Genomic DNA, 17,847 nt, shown 5'->3' on the forward strand with positions numbered 1-17,847 from the left:
CGCAGAGTGTCACGCACGTGTACAAGGGTGATTTGTCGGCACGCTTATGGCACAACCCGCGAAAAATGCATTGACGTCACTACCGAAGTTGGTATGAACCAAAGTATATAAACAAACAACATTTTGTCAATTATTTATGTACCTGAGCTATGCTATCTACACTCTATGTAAAAAGTGGGTCAGTATTTAATAATGCAATCATTGTGTACATAATGATTTCTTCACAATTAAGTTTACATTTCTGGTATTAACAGGAACTCAGAACTTTGAACTTTCATATGATAACAAGATGGAATGTAGATTTTGCAATATTGTTTCCCATTAGTTTAACCCAGTAGTTTAACCACATCATTGTGCATTTCAATGGTCACAATGCAAATTGTGGATGTTGAACCAACTGTTTTACAATTGTAGCCCCAGCTTGTAGCTTTGGTCTGAGTGTACGGTGTAAGAGTACTCAGCTCTGATGTATTTTATATGTTAGATTGGTTCAATATCAGGCTGGGCCACTGGGTATTAATTGACTGAGGGATTCTGAATATCAGATTACAGTAGTAAATTATCTTAGAGTCCCAGGCCAAAGTCGAAAATATTACATTTCCCAAGTTTTTTACATATACTTCATGTACACATAGCCCTTCAAAAATGCAACATTGTGTTGATGCAAACCCCATGAAATTTGAACTTAAAGCATATATCTCCTAAATGTATAAAACAAAAATGCATAGGTTTACTTCAAACAAATTTGGCAAAGTATATAAGACGACAATATAATCTTTGGATATGAAATTAAGATGTTGTCACTTTGAAGTATTTGGTATTTTAAGGTCAAATGAAGTGTCTCAATATTCGTCCACAGCAAAGATTATAAAAGATGAACTTTCAACAAATCATTACGTGCTCATATTTTTGCTTCATATGTGTTCTCAAAGTAAATTTCCCCAATTGTTGAGAATTCTGAGTATGGTGACCAACGTCCGGTCAACTATTTGTTGTCATAATTGTTGATCAGCCAGTGAGCTACCAAGAATCATGTCATAGAAGTTTCTCCTACGTTGTAGCAAGTGCAGAAATGCATGATGCTATCTGGTACGTCATTTTTCACCATGAGGGGGCAGTGACTTGTACACATTTCATTGGGCACAGCTTCAAATCGCTAGCGTTAGCTCAAAGTGCTGACATATGCATGCACACGCCTAAATACACCGCATCGATATACGAGTGAATCAGCTGCCTCAACGCGTTGAAGTCACTGCCACATCAGGGTGAAAAATATAGTATGACTGTTCATCACTTCTGCATTCACCCTTGACACATTGAACTCTGAACAATTAGGAAATTTACTTTACAAATGTCTACAATGCATGAGATAAGAAGATAAATGGTTTAATTGCACAAGCTTCACAATTCACATCATCTTACTTTGATTTAGAAATGTATATATTCCAACTTCACATCACAAATATGACTTTGTTATTTGGTGAAAATCTGCAAGGACACATTATCCCATTTACAATTAATGTATAAATGCATTTGTCTTTTGAGAATAACATGCGCTTGCAGCACTGCAATACACACACAGCTGAAAGCTTCTGTAATAGTGTACACAATAACATACATATAATAATTTAGCACATATTTGCACAACAAATATATAAAGACAATATCTTTTGCACAGTACAAATACTACGAAATACACCCTGTATGTGTATGTAATGTTTCTTAAAAACAAGTGTAGTGTCAATTTGGATTTATTGATATCTACAGATATAAGGTACCCACAGATATATTCATGTTTAAATCGTCATTTTTCCAGTCCTGACAGGGTACTTTATTCACTTATTTGCAGAGTTGTAACGAGTCATGAGTGACTTGTGACTCAAGGTGAAATGAGGTGACTAACTCAAGTGATATTCGGTGACTCCGACTCCAATTTAGTGGCTTGACATGACTGAAGCTAGCCTAGAATGAGTCTAAATGACTTGACTCAACCTGAATTTTTGGCGACTCGTTATAACTCTGCTTATTTGGGTGAATGAGAACTCTCGAGAAGTCTGCCTAAGATATGAAGGAACTGAGCTAAAGAATGGAAACCCAAGGGTGAAAGTGAGTGAGCATGTGAGACGGAGTGAGAGTAATGAGAATGAAAATGAGATGAGCATGCATGAGATATAGATAAAAGAGCCTGAGAGACAATGGCAGACAAAGAGTGTGAGAGAGAAAGACAGAGGGACAGACAGATGATGACAGAAAATCAAAAATGCGTAGAGACAATTGAGGGAGAGCAGCACATTTTAAGACAAACCAATCCATGAGTAGTGGATAGAAATGTCTAGCATCTATAAGTGCAATTCTATCTAATATTTACATATCAAACATAAAACAATCTGTTTCACCTTTTAAAATCCATGATCTACTTTATATATAAACATATTGCAATTAAGTACAATCCCAATCATGGTTTCTATGTTCTGTTCTACCCTACAAGGGGATGCAATGAACATCGCCCAGCAACGTTTACATCACGACCGTTTCTCCATTTTAATTTTAGCCTTCACACCCTCTCTTAGCAAAAGCACTATGAAAAATCCTGCAATCAGCTGACCGAAGAAATAACCATAAATAAGACACAGTGATGGGGTATAGAGTTCGGAGTAAATGTCGCGACGTGAAATTAAATCTAGATACACTCCTTTGGTCTGGATGTAGGTCATTAGCCCCATGAAGACGTGGAATAGTTGATGACCGTGTCCGACAATGTCGCATCTGCCCGGGAAGAATTTTTGAGGAAAAGGAGCAGCGAAGAAGAAGGCACCGCAGAGGAAGAAAATAAGTTGAATGGAATGATGTCGAAGGCTGTTATCGTCCCATATTGATGAAAAGTCCATTAGAAGACGATGCGCAATAGGCAAGGTAATGTGGATGTATCCCATTCCGACCGAACCCATCTGCCAGAGTTTTCGCGCATACGGATAAGGACGCTTGTACTTGTACTTGGCGTACCCACAGCAGAGACAAGTCAGCAGCGAAAATATCCAGTTGATTGGCATGTAGTAATTTCCATAGAAGTGGAAGAATGATGGATGCGCAACGATGTGAAAGTGTGCCAACCCGCTTCCAACACCACACATACTGACCCCTACATAGTCCATGAAGAAGGACGTGTAGTGCGTCAGCTCACTGTGCGACTGAAAGAGGTGAGCGACCATGCTGAGAAACAAGTAGCAGCAGTTGCAAGCGCAGAATACGAGAAATACCTGGGCGTAGCGGTCGTTAAGCACATCCATAGTAAGACACAGTGAAGCGCTGGTGTACATGATGCAGAAGAAGGCGATAGCATGCGTCCACACGTTGAGACTTTCATTATGGATCTGAAAGAAACTCTTGAGGTAGTACGTAAAGGGGTGGTAGGGTTCGCGGTATCCTGATTGCACATGGGGCTCACGGAAGAGGACTGGTACTTCCTGAACGTGCCGTGTAGGTGGGAGGTTGGCTTTGGATGTCTGAAAGCCAGCGAGGATATCAGGTGCTTGGATCAACATGGCGTCAGCTTCATATATCGCAGATACAAGCTAGCATGAATCTGGCGGGGTACTAATGAAAATATTTTGAAATGGTGTCGCATCGACTTGGTCGAGAAGCTCTACATTCAGTGTTCTGGTCCACACTCACACACATATGGGAGAATATACCCTGGTATAAAAGGAGTTGGTAGGTCTACTTGGAATGATATCAACTTGATTGTTATAATTGCAGAAGTAGTGACAACAAATATATTGCACTTGTCCAAGATCAGCAGTCTGTTAAAAATTCTGTGTGAAAAGAATTAAAGAAAGAAAAAGAGAAACAAATTAAAAAATGTATCAAACTATCACATATATATATATATATATATATATTCAATTCAAATACTGAAGGGCGTGGTTCCCTATAGCAATGAAAAACTCCCATTTATTTCAGGGTTCCTCCAGAATATGGGAGTTGAGATAGCTAATTACGATGGAAACATTAGTCGAACACAGGGTTGGCCGGTTAAAACCACCCCCGGTTTAAACCCTGTGGTTAACCGCCTAGTTTTTTGTTTTTTTTATTACCGTACTGACGCGAGTATAGTCCCACCTTCGAGTAAAGTCCCACCCCCAAACTTTCGAAAAATTTTTCAATGCATTTTGAAATCATTAATAGAGTATGACATGAATACAAATTTAAAAATACAAAACATCTTGAATTTTTTTTTTTTTTTTTATTTTTTTTTAGGTCGACCATGAATGATCCTAGCATTTAGGTCTAGGTCCAGGGACACTACAAAACCGAAAAAAAAAACCCTTAAAAAAAAAAAAAAAATTTTTTGAAATCAGTGTAGTCCCACCCCCAATTTTGAAAAATGTTCACCCAAAACGGGGTGGGACTATACTCGCGTCAGTACGGTAATTTCTTTTTTTCCAGTGTACATTTTACAATCATAGTTTACTCAGATAAATACAGAAATTTGATTTTTATACACCAGGTATTTTTTTAAATATTAAACAATACATAAACAGTACCAGCACACACACACCCCCACATACATATTTATATAGCATTTGAATTGTCTAGCTTTTACAATAAGAACAAAATGTTTAGTTGAAAAGTCCCTTCCAAACCTGCCATTTATTTTGATAAACTCGGTATTTTGAATCTTTTAAAAGAATGGGTTGAATTTTGGCATCTTTTTCTGTATATATAAAACTTAGTTAAAATGAGAATTAAATTGATAGCACTATTTAGTTTTCCTAAATCTGTCCCGAAAAGAATATGATTTCGGTTGAATGTGATAGGTATACCGAGTTTTTGTAAACACCAGGTTTCGAGCTGAGACCAAATGGGTTTAACCTTTTTACAATCTGATAAAAGATGAATTATCGTTTCGGGTTCCTCGTTGCAAAAAGTACAAATATTATCATTTCTTTTGCCAATTTTAAACATAAATGTAGGCCTATTTGTGGTAAGAATTCCATTTAAAATTCTGTACTGAAACCACCGTAATTTTGTATCCATTGTACATTTAAATGGCAACAAAGAGTATATCTTCCATTCATCATCTGAAAAGCTACTATTTAATTTTACTTCCCATTTTCGTTTTGCTCTTGGTATCTTTGAGGACATAAGTTGTTGACAGATTGATCTGCAACCTTTTTTATCTTTTAAAATAAAACTGAAAACCGCCTAGTTTTGACCGCTAAAAAGTGGTCAAAACTGGTCAAAACCATTTTTATGCTACAAAATCTTAAAATGAAGGAAAAAGTTTGAAAATTTACCTCACTTGACATTTAATTTAATACAAATTCTCAAAAATGTTGCCATCATACTTGTAAGTGCAACAAACAAATTGATATCACTGTAGGCCGTAACATTACTTTTTGTAGGTAACTTGAATAATTTGAGTAACATGAATGATATACATGTACATGTAGACGGTAATAGTACCAGGGTTCACAGGTTTTTGCCACAGGTGGAAAATACCATGGTTTTAAGTATGGTTTTAACCACTTGGCAAAAACAGTTTTTATAAATAGATCACTTTTTTCATCTCAAAACAAATTATAAGTTAAAAAATACTTTCTTTCAAGAGTGTATAAAGGCCAGATTTTGTAAAATTTTACAAGTAACATAAGAAATTATAAAAGGCATGGGTTTTCATTGCTCACTAGTGCATTTTTCTGAAATGCGGCTTGTCAAATTCAAAACTTTTTTATTTTATTTTTAAGGACTAAATGAGACAAAAAATATGCTGAATGATTCATTGAAAGTTGTGTGTTACTGTTTGTTTATGAGCTTTCTGTATTACTTTTTAATATTTGACTGACTATGAGTTTTTGCCGGCAAAAACCGTACCCTAGCCAGGTGGGTGCGTAAATCTATATATTTTCTTAATTAATGATTTATTTTAAAAGTAATTGATAAATAAATCATATTATTCTATTATTATCCGAGTAATATGTATTATATATAAATGATACATAAGTATGATACATTGACAACTTCTTTTAACTCTACAATGTAGAATACAAATCGGGTTTTGACCAGATTTGACCACTTTTGTCCGGTTTTGACCAGTTTAAACCTGGTTTTAACCGCTTTGTGGGCAAAACAGGTTTTGACCGGTCAAAAGTCCAACCCTGGGACTCGAACATGTACAGTACACGATATTCATAACACAGGGTCACAGTATTATATGTATATGTTGTGCGGGGGATACACATACATGTATCAAAGGATCGTGCCATAGCACAACCAACGGAGTGACATGCATTGGTAACATTAATTGGCACTGGTAGTAAATTCCAATTTTCTTTGCTTTACCTTAGCCTTGGCTCAAAATTAAAAGGGGTCATTTGGGGGAAAAGTCTATAACTGAAGCATGTATTATTATGTTTTATGGACATTTTTTTGGATGAAATAGATGGTCAGGACACTGGCTGGCAGTGACTGCCATGCAGGGTAGATGAATTCATCAAGTGTCATTTAGGGATAATGGGTACAGCAGTCCCTTCCCTTGGCTTTTACCCATTCCCATCCCAAAAATAATGATTTTGAGGGAAATAATGTTTTAGCATAAAACAGGGAAGAGTTGGTTCGGTAATTCTTCCCTGCCTGGGAATACTATTTACATGTAATGCACACAAAAGATTAAGGCAGCTGTGTACTCTCAGACATGCATGTAGTAAAAGTGCCATAACTTTGTAATTATTCACGCAAGACATATAAAAGTATACATTTTTATAAAGGCAACACATCAATGAATCTTAATAGAAATACAGATTTGGTGTAAAAACAACAATTATGAAGAAAATCACAAAAAAGTGAGTATTTGGCAATTTTTGTTCGGTACATCATAACAAAAAAACACTCTTTCCAAAAATTGTTGTTTTGTCTTAATCTTCAGACATCATTCCAAAAACGTTTTTTTTTAGTTTTTTGATATTGGCCTTATTTTTTTAGATATTGACCATATAAGGCATCAAAATGAACTTTTTAAAATTCACAAACGCCTATTTGCACAAAATGATGCCTAAAATCGGAAATAGACCATAATATAAAAAAAATGAGAAAACCGTTTCTTAAGTCAATCATGCTTTTTATGATGAGCATAATTGCTTACCTATATAGATGCTGTATTTATTGAGTTATCGTGTACCTAAATCGTCATTTTACCGAGAAAATGAACATTGAAATAAAGGCCGTTGAAGTTTAAAGAGGTCACATTTTGCACTTTGATCGAAGCTCACAGGAGAATGCGGCAGTTCTCGACTTTCTACCTTACATTACGTAAACATCGGGTAAATCCACAGCGCCTTGAGAAGTTTGAGCGAAATCTATTCATATCTTGGTGTTTAAATCGGGGGAAAGAAAAAAAAAAAATTCGCATTTTATCAGCTAAAACGGAGCCATTTGACCGCAAGGTTTTTATGAAATCAGTGCTTCTGTGGTGCTTCCATAAGATGCGCCGCGCATGCAGATAAGCGTTGCGTATGCGTAGCGTATTTGTGTGTTAACAAATTGCGCGTCTACAAAACGCGATGCGTTGTGGCGCGCGTATACCCCGATGGTACAACAAAGATTTTCTTTCCTTTTAAATTGCGGAAGCGGTGAAATAGTGAAATAAAATCCATAAAATAGTGCATTTGGAGTTAACAAATCTGGATTTTCTTTCCTTGTCTAGAGTACACAGCCGCGTTAAGGGAGTTGGTCTATAGAGAAGCATTTGGGATTCTAAAGGGAGACAGAACTTCCAATTAGCTGAATATAAGTTTGTCTTCCCTACATGTATTAAACCTCCACTTCAGATCCAAATCCTTGATTATCCTTCCCTAGATGCAGTAGTTCAGTGACAATCTCCAGACTCTGCTACTGTATTGCTTTATAAATCAGGGGTGAGTCGCCACATATAAAAGAGCTGAAAACAGCTAGCAAAAAGCTGTAATTTGGGAAGATCCTATACTTCCTATAGATATAGAGTAAGTGAAGTACCGGGTACAAAAAGAAAAAAAGCTGAAAATAATAGAGAACCTAGATGTGTTTGACAGTCTGAGTCTGTCTTCCTTTTTACCATTAGTCATTTGATGCAATGGTTCAGTGTCCAGACTGTACAATGTACCATCTAAGGAAGAATTTGATGTTTGTAGGGAAGATAGAATATATAACAATTAACTCAAAGCCAAACAGTCGCACAAAAAGTTCCTGGGTCGGTCAAATACTATATGGTCATTTTCACAGTAAAGGGTGTAACTTTTGATTTTTAGGGTCAAAATTTCAAACCACTTAAATATGTTTCTGTTTACTGAAATCATGCATAGGAGCAACTTAAATTCCAGTAAAATAATGTTTCAAGGCTTAAACCTTTTGATTTCTAATAAAAAATTGACATTTCCATAACATTTTGGTTAAAATCTAAGAAAAATGTATTTTACATAAGCTTAGAAAATTATGACATGAAAGCTGGAATACATGTGAAATCCCATTCCAAAGTAAGTCAACAGATATAAGTTACATTTTATACCATGTTTTGCTATGTTTGTAATTGCAGTTTTGAAATTTTTTAACATAAAGTGTCATTTACAATGGAAATTTCCCAACCTTCAACATATTTTTTAAGTTTTAATTGGGTTCCTAAAATAATTTGAATGTCTAACTTCATGTACAAATACTACTTGATAAAAGGAACCTCCCAGCCAAGTTTCACAGAAATTGGAGTTATTTTTTAGAATTGGCAATTCAAGCGATATTGTGTTTCGGAGGCTTCAGTTAACAACACAGGTGATCATAAAAGTAAAATATTTGGCTAACTACTGCAAGTTGACATGAAAAAATAGGTAAAAAATATCGCAATTACCAATTTTCATGCTTTGCTTCTAAGTATTGAATTTCAGTTGTGACAAAAATTGAATTATCACAGCAAGTCATTTTTTTTGTTTCGGAGGCTTCATGTTAACAATGGCTAAACACTGCAGAAGTGGTTTTTTTGAAAACAACACTGTTGGGATCATCTAAGCTGTTATTTTCTTGTGTGTATTGAATCAATGATTCTATGCGGCAGATATTGTAGATTTATAGCATGTTAACTTTTTCACCCATTTGTTAAGTATGGTGTTTTTTTCATGTGAAGCCTCCGAAACAGGCTTTTTGGGTATAATTCTATCAGTATATTTTTCAAACATTAACCATAATACCAACATTTTTTTTAATTTATGACATTCTGCACATATCAAGTAACGATTACAATGCAGATATCAGTATGAAACACCAATTTAGATATGTATAGATAATAATTAATCTTATTATTGTTTCGGAGGCTTCATTTGTTTCGGAGGCTTCAATTGTTAACGGAAAGTTTGTATTGGGTCCCATTTTCAAACAATGATATATATCTCCACGCTTTAAAAACAAGTCACTTGAGGATCTACTTTGCTACATTTTGATAAATAGATTGGATGAGCTCTTTTATTTATATTTGCCCAAGCTTGCTGAACAGTTTGTTTCGGAGGCTTCAAAAAAGTTAACGGAAAATCGGCTCTTTGAAGTCAAGATTTTATAAAATTTTTAAAAGCTTGCAAATCGACTAATTTTTGTTACCCATTTCAAGTTAAGATATCAACTGTTATGAATCAAGAAGAAGTGAAGAAATAACCAAGAATTATGAACCAAAGCTATACCCACAAAGTTTGTTAACAATTATTAACGGAAAATGAAGCCTCCGAAACGACAAATATCGAAGTCCGGTTCTCAAAAATACAGGGCTGTTCACAATTAAATCTAATGTGGCAGTGTTTACTGAACATATGACCATACTTTCAGGATAAGAAAAATTATCCATGAACTAGCTGAAGAACCCTGTTTTTTATAGTTTTTCAAAATGGCAATATTAAGTACATTTAAGCCTGCTAAAACTGAACGCAGTAACTCCCAAAGATGATTAATGCTACCCAAGGTACATTGTAGCTGCTAACTAGATGACTTATGTGGCCAAAAATCATGGAATTCTGTGGCTTTATTAGAACACTACGGATCAAAATGTTAAAAATCCAAAGTTACACCCTTTACCGTGAAAATGACGGGAAGGAACAAGAAAAGGTACATGTAGGTACATCCCGGGGGTGCCAGTTGAACCGTCAATGAAGTCATCACCGACCAAAATTTCGCGGTAAAAGGGTATCTTTTTAAGCATAGGCCACGTCCAGCGCGGGACGCGAAAAAGGGTCTCAATTTTGGTGTTTTCTGGAAAAAGGGTACCTTTTTACAATAGATATGTCGGCGTTTTGGGTTCATGAAAAATCAAAGTCCAGCATTGGACGTCAGCCGCTGTTTTCGTTCCTGATTGTAAACAACTTCTTACTTCCGGGTCTGTAAGTGTAATATATTAGTCTTGTGCCCGGTCTTGTACCATGATTAAAACTCGGTGATGTTTGTGCATGCTGCCGAGCGGGCTGCGTAGAGACGGGCGTAGAGAATACGAATTTTGTACAAGGTACAGATACTGTGTAATCGGAACGGATTACGACATACGTTTGACTGCTGAACCAGATATGACAGGAACCATGCCTTTTGGAAATCGTGAAGTGACATTTGCCATCGCTGTTTGTCACACGCGAAAAACAGAAGTTAAACGGGGAAAAAAAGTGCTTTATATTTCAGATTTCAGAGCTTAGCGCGGATCATGGATTCGGCCCGGGATTCAGCACTGAACTCTTATTAAGAAAATGCAATCACGTTTTTCATCGCTTTTGCTGATGTTTCTTGCTTTCTACTCCCGGGTTTCTACTTCCGATTGTGTGCCGCGGGTTGTGTACCATTCAAAAACACACCAGTCCAGAGGGTGCAAAATTCGGCACACACATGACCAATTGTAATAGACCTGGTGAGTGTGTATTTGTATGTACATTTTACAAATATTGATATACAATTTCTGTGTGTACTTTAGTCATTGAAAACTGTGATCATCCCAAGGGATCATACACCACAAATGACCAAGATGGATTATACATCATGCAAAAGTATTGTGAATTTAATATGGTTCATGTATTTATTGCCAAGAATAGGAAATAAAACTTTTCCACTACAAATAACCTGTTGGTGTATGATCTTCCCAGGATGTACTTGTACTAATTGGATACCAATGAAATGATTGCAGCTTGTTTGTTGTGTATGACCACAATTTTGTGTTAAGGATGATATTCCAGGCTATTTCATTTTATAACAGAAATTGTATGTAAAGGGATTGGAAATACACTAGGTAAATATTGCTTTCTACCTTCGTCAGTGAAAAGGGTCATTGGGACATGTAAGGTCAGTGATATGGGTACCTTTGTTTGCACCATGGCTGTGGTCAGTGATTTGGGTATCCTTTTTTTTTCGCAGGTCAGTGGTAAGGGTTACCTTTCAGCCCTTGGGCATGTCAGTGTTTTGGGTGAAAAATAAAAGTGTCTGGTCAGTGATGACAACATGCAATGGTATATGAGTGGCACCCGGGAGGTACATGGGTAACAACGAGCATAAAATGTTCCTTTGGGGTCCATTTTGGGATTCAGATGGGGAATAATAATAATAATAATAATAATAATAAGCATTTGTAATGCCCCATGGGACACCGCGGTAAGGTGAGGGAATAATTTAGATTTTCTGGAAGAATAGACGCCCCTGGGAGACTGTAATGTAGAAATGAAGACAATGTTGTCCAAATCAACACTGCAATAGGGGAGCGGGGAAGGAATGTTGGCCAATGAATGCTTTGGTGTGGCAACTTTTTTTGCCAGGATTATCTCTGCCGAATGAGGGTGATGGGCTTATTAGATGTACAACGGTGGACTACAATAGTAACAATCTCCAGAACATAAAGTTGTATTTCCTACGGCCAAAAAAATAAATTGTTTACTTGTCTATAGATTAAGGGTGTGATTTTCGGGTAATTTTTTGTTTGTTTTGTTTTGCAGTGTCCCTGGACCTAGACCTAAATGCTAGGATCATTCATGGTTGACCTAAAAAAAAATTGCATGATATTTTGTGTTTTTAATATGAAAATTGATAATTTGATTTCCTGTCATATTCAATTTTATGATATCAAAATGCATGAATTTGTGCCTATTTTTGCATTTTCTCAAAATTATAGCCCATTGGTAACAAGTAAGATATATTATAGGGGCAAGGACTACAACTACTGCACTGGAAATTCAGCAACTCAAGGCAAGTAGTTATTGATTTATTGATCAAATATTTGTTTTCCCTCATTTTTGACTGTAACTCCACGTTCTGTCGTCTGTGTTGAAATAAAATTTCCAGTGCCGTAGTTGTAGTCCCTGCCCCTATAATATACATTTCTTACTTGACACCAATGCGCTATAATTTTGATAAAAATGTAAAAATAGGCACAAAATTGGGCAGGGGTGTAGTACCCCCTTAAATACCGTACGTACTGCATTAAGTTCAACAATGTTTACATTGTTTTTTGTAAGTTGTGTAGACACTGAGGATGATTAAATACAAAATCATATCGGAACGGTCAGCCAGGTAAGACACCAGACAGGAGGAAACATGCAGGAAATTGTATTTTCCAACATTTCATTAAATATCTTCAGTTTTTCAAAAGAAAAGTTAATAAAATTTATAAAAAAAAAAAAAAAAAAAAAAACTTTCACTTTTTTTGCCTATTAAAATCCGTGGACACATACAAACTGTTAAAATAAATAGATATAAAATTTTTATCTAAATTTTTCCACGGTGGGAAAGTTCATGAATCCAAATTCCAAGTTCATTTTCAAAACCCAAAAATACATTGCCAACATTTAGGCCTATTACTAGGCAGTTCAGTCATAAAGTGACCTTGGGGGGAAAGTGATACTCCATTGACCATAGGGGAGATTGGGGTTAGTTGGAGCAGCAGGGTAAGTTGAAACATTGTATTTTTTCGGACACAAAAAAATAATTTGGTAAAATACTGGCACCTAGTAATAGGTATTAGTAAGGGTCATCCACCAAATTAGCAACAGCACTGATGCCCCACCAGTGTTGGCTTGGGAAAGGAATATCTGTTTTTTTACTTACTGACTAATTTTTATACCCCTCAGAAAAGATGCGTTATCTCCATGTTGTTTGAAGATTCAGGGGATTATTTTTTGAGTATCATAAGCACTAGTAGTAAGTCCCAGAATAATGTTAAATAAAAGTTTTATTGTATTTCTTATTTTGTGTAATGAACTTTGAAATGTATTAAAATAGGCATCGGGGTTAGTTGAAACTTTTGAGGTGGGGTTAGTTGACACGTGAAAATCGCATAGAAAAATATGGTTAAAATTTGACTTTTTAAAATTTGTAACATGTTTACCATTTCTTCAATATTGATTTAATATGGTTAAAAAGCAATAATACAAGCAAAAAGTGCACACAGAAAGTACATTTTATAATATTTTAGGCTTCTCATATTTTGGTCCATGGTGACACTCGTCACCTTGTGTCCAAAGTATTGACCCGCACTCCACATATTTATTTATTCATTTTTCACACTGATTGTATGTTAAAGGGTGCCTTCAAGGGAAGTATAATCCTAACAACACAATAATAATTATTTTGAAATTTTTACAAGCCGTGTTTCAACTAACCCCACCCTATGTTTCAACTTACCCCAGGGGTGGGGTTAGTTGAAACACTTTTTTTCAAATTTTTAAATTGGATTATATGAATAATCATAAGCAGGTCCAATAAAGTTTAAGGCTGTATTTGTAGCATGTATGTATATATATATGTTTATACTGATATGGTTAGTGTTTCTTGAAAGTAATCGGTTTGCGTTAAAAAGACGATTTTGTGAAAAATGTTTCAACTAACCCCAATCTCCCCTACAGTTAAGACCCTAAATCCCACAGCACTGAGCTGTGTAGCTCAGTGTTGCCATAAAACCAGTACTGCATTCATTATTTAGCTAAACAGGTCAGCTCTGGGGTAAAATGTTACTTTTAGTCATTGATTTTATGAGAGAGGGAATAACAAGCTTTATTGAGATATTTGATATTTGTAAATCGGATATTGGGATCCAAAGATAGTACAGGTTCCAAATTTGCACCTGAATTTTATAAATGAAAACTTTGCAGTATAAATAAATATCATTGTTTATTAAAATAGTATAGTTTATTATTTAAATACCAAAAATTGAAGAAAATTCATCAGAGGATAGCTCTCCAATTGAAAGAAACTTGTTTTTTGCGGTGTACTTTGGGCTCAAAGCATGACCGGTGTTGCCAATTTTAGGTATGTTCATGCACCCAATTCTCAAACATGAATAAATTTGTGATTTATTTTCTTAACAAATGCATATTTTTGTTAATTATTAGATTGTAAATTTATCAGAGCATGTAATTACATGCTTTTAATTTTGTTTTCTGTCTAAATCCAGTTTGAATTTTGAATGAAAATGGTAGAAATGATAAGAAATATCTAAATGACGAATTCTCATCAAATTTACAGTAATAATTATGCAAATTAGCTAATTAAAACACTTAAAAATTTTATTGGAAAAGATTGAACATGATGATATAATAATACTATGGCATGATAATTTGTTAAAATTAGAAAAAATAAACCTTTGAATTTTCAATCAGTTTGATGGTGCCATTAGAAAATAAAGAAAATAAAAAGAAATTATTTTCAAAATTGTTCCCCATTTTTGCCTACATTTGCGTCACAAAATCAACCGCTACATCAAAATTACTTGGCCGATTTGAAAAATTTAAACAGTTTTGAGTTTCGGAAAGTGTGTTCTTTGCAGTGGTGGTAGTTATTTTCCACCAGCATTGTCACTTTATTTTGGCCTGAAATACCTATTATTACCGGTACATGTGGTAAACTGATGAAATTATGTATTTGACTTGAGATTGAGATGTTCCAGGCCAATTTTCTACCACGCAACAATCCCCCAACATGCATAACTTGCGTGTCATGTATGTGCAATTGTGGATTGGTGATTGCACAATTTCATTAAAACATATAGGCCTACATTAATTTAAATTTAAAATCTGATCAATAGACAATAGATTTTCATGGTACAGTTCTATGTTACCTTAGCTCAGCGGAAACGCCGGTAAAGGCGCTGCCGCTGACTTGTAAGTAACCTATCGTATGGCCTAGGTTTTATGGATCTAGACTACAACTTTGAACTTGATCTTCAAAACTAGTGAAAAGATGTGATTTGTGAACAAAAAAATTGAAAAATTCACACACAGTCACAGACACACACACCAAATTCTTCATTTTTTTCCACACCTGGGGTGTTTAACCGTAAAGAACTTGAACTAAACCATGGAACATGACATGGTCACTGCACTTGGATACAATGGATAAAAAAAAGTGTTAACAATACATGAATGTCACGTATCACTGCACTGCACTGATGAACATTTTATTTTTAATATGTGCAGTGGGTATGTCATGCCGAATATGCCCTCGCTCGGTCACTCTCTGTCGGCTACGCCCATTGCCATCTCTAAATAGCAAACTTACATTACAACTTGAATTACCTTTTTATAGCATATAACTTGATCTGGTAACCTGTTAAAGCGTGCTACATATAAATAAGAACTGCTGCTCCATTTCCCAACCTTTCCTCTGTATTGACATGGGCTGGGCAACTAAAAAATCGATACCGTTACCAACACCTCCAGATTTTGGGCCGGAGCTCCGGCGAAAGCGGAATTCAACCTTTGCCCTTTGACATAATAACATCATCTCAGTTACAAAAGTCATCCCAATCTGCCAATATTAAAAGTATTTTATCTATTTATATTTTTGCATTTATATTTTTGAAATGCATAAATAATAAGTATAAAAACGATCCGATCATAGTTAACAAGGTTACATTGGTTTGATGATTATTCAAAAGGGGAACATCAAAACATCAATGAAAAATGAGTCTTTGATAGATGACTTTATTCTTTAGGTATGAGGATATCAATTAATTATCGTGATTTTAATGGTTTAGTTCAATGTTGATGAAGTTAAATAGCCTTTATGTGCATAAATAAGTATTAAAAACTTCTACACACAGTATGTTTGCTTTAATTCTTTACTAACATGGCATTTTTGTTTAAATATTTTGAGTAAATATATATTTTTCTTTAATATAGGGAAATATTATTGAGAATTTAGAAACAAGTAAATACAAGGGCGCAGATACCAGGGTTGCCAAATTAACGATTAGGAGGCCCAATTGGGCAACGTTTGAAGATTTTTTCGCGGCTTTGGCTCATTTCCTTTTCAATTGAGACCTACGTTTAAGAAAAATATTGGGCTACTTTTTGATTATTTGAATTGCGATTTGGGCTGAATATTTTTGGCAACCCTGGCAGACCCTCATACACAGAGAGAATTCGTCTTTCTTGGTTGAGAGTGCAGTACTTCCTGTGTTTTGGTATTTAGACATCAAGAGGGAACAGTTTTTGGAATCCACTATTTTATTCCTATTTCAAGGATAATGAGAACCGATTGAATTGATCTGTTTTGAAGGTAAGTTTTAGACCATTCTTGACTCATAAAATAAATTAACTCCAAAAACTGACAAAGGTGAATAAAGGGCATGCATGCCAGCAAATAGTCAATTCATGAATTGATTATAAACATGAATGATGAATTGATTGTGAATGTCAGTATGATCATCATCATCATGATCATGGACACGTAAAATAAGTCTTATTTAGTACGTCCATGCATTGCCATGGTATGATTGACAATGACAAAACCAGTTTTGCTTTGCTTTGCTTTGCTTTGCTTTGCTTTTGCTGCCTTTTTTACTTCGCCATGATTTATATAAAGGCTAGCGCCTCAGTCTCAGACTCACTCATCTTCTACATGTTCTAAGACTAAGTTCAACTTAAAATGACTGGCTTGTGCACTAAAGTCTAATCATGCTAGTATAATAGTATACTATAAAAAACTATAAAAAAAGTACAATATTATTGAATATAAGTAATGTGGCATAGCGCTAGTTCGCAACACAAACTTAAATAACGGGCAAAACAGACACATCATTTATCGGTATGACATTTTCGTATTGGTACTGCCCTATCTAAGTTTGCACTGAAGTACGTGCCATCTCAGTTTTGGTGCGCCGATGTGGATCGTGTGTTAATGAATTTTTATTTATTCTGGATAAATAATTTATAATGGGGTATTAATTACAATTACAAGCATAAGAGTTTAGACAAGAAGTACAATAAGCTGTGTAATTAATATTATGACAAACATGCAACTATTTAAGCTACAGGAGCCTTGTATTTTTTAGTGCAATGTTACACTAGCTTCTTGTATACACTTCATCCCATACCGTTGTGCAGAGCTACTACGGTATGGGTTCCTCGTACTACCGGGTACAGCGTAGCGCACAGTGTCGACGACCTGTAAATAAATATTTTTCCCCTGCAATGCCAATGAATCACATCACGTCTTAATAATACTCTGTTGGTGAGCGACTGGCGATTGGTATTTCACCGAACGCAAGAAAAGGATTGGCTAGAAACCGATCGCACTCGCTAGATCGCTCAGTGATGGAACTACAAACTCAGATGTAGAGATGTATTCAATGCGATTTAAATCAATATTCTGTTATTGATGTACCGTAACACGGGATGGCTTTGGACGATTTTGATGTATTGTCGTAAATATTTTTATAATGATCAGTAGAATTCTGAGTTTCATGTTGGCTTTGGCAAGTACCGATAGAGGACAGTTCATGCCCATAGAGTCAGCTCGAGTTTATTTTTATTTTCCGATAATTGTGGGGGCGCAAAGTTTGTCCAAAGTCACCCCTGGGTTTGGGCAGTGTCCAAGCAG

The 17,847-nt window shown here is 35.4% G+C and overlaps 1 protein-coding gene across 1 annotated transcript; it reads right to left on the reverse strand.

The window, feature by feature from the left end:
• Positions 1–1,803: 1,803 nt before the first annotated feature.
• On the reverse strand, positions 1,804–15,714 carry LOC140148101 (membrane progestin receptor beta-like). Its single transcript, XM_072169957.1, has 2 exons — positions 15,540–15,714; positions 1,804–3,812 (listed from the first exon to the last, which is right to left on the reverse strand). Exon 2 carries the CDS (start codon positions 3,540–3,542, stop codon positions 2,523–2,525), a length of 1,020 nt encoding a protein of 339 aa, XP_072026058.1. The 5' UTR covers positions 3,543–3,812; positions 15,540–15,714; the 3' UTR covers positions 1,804–2,522.
• Between the last annotated feature and the right edge of the window lie 2,133 nt (positions 15,715–17,847).

This window comes from Amphiura filiformis, chromosome 3, assembly GCF_039555335.1.
Source record: "Amphiura filiformis chromosome 3, Afil_fr2py, whole genome shotgun sequence".
NCBI lineage: Eukaryota > Metazoa > Echinodermata > Ophiuroidea > Amphilepidida > Amphiuridae > Amphiura > Amphiura filiformis.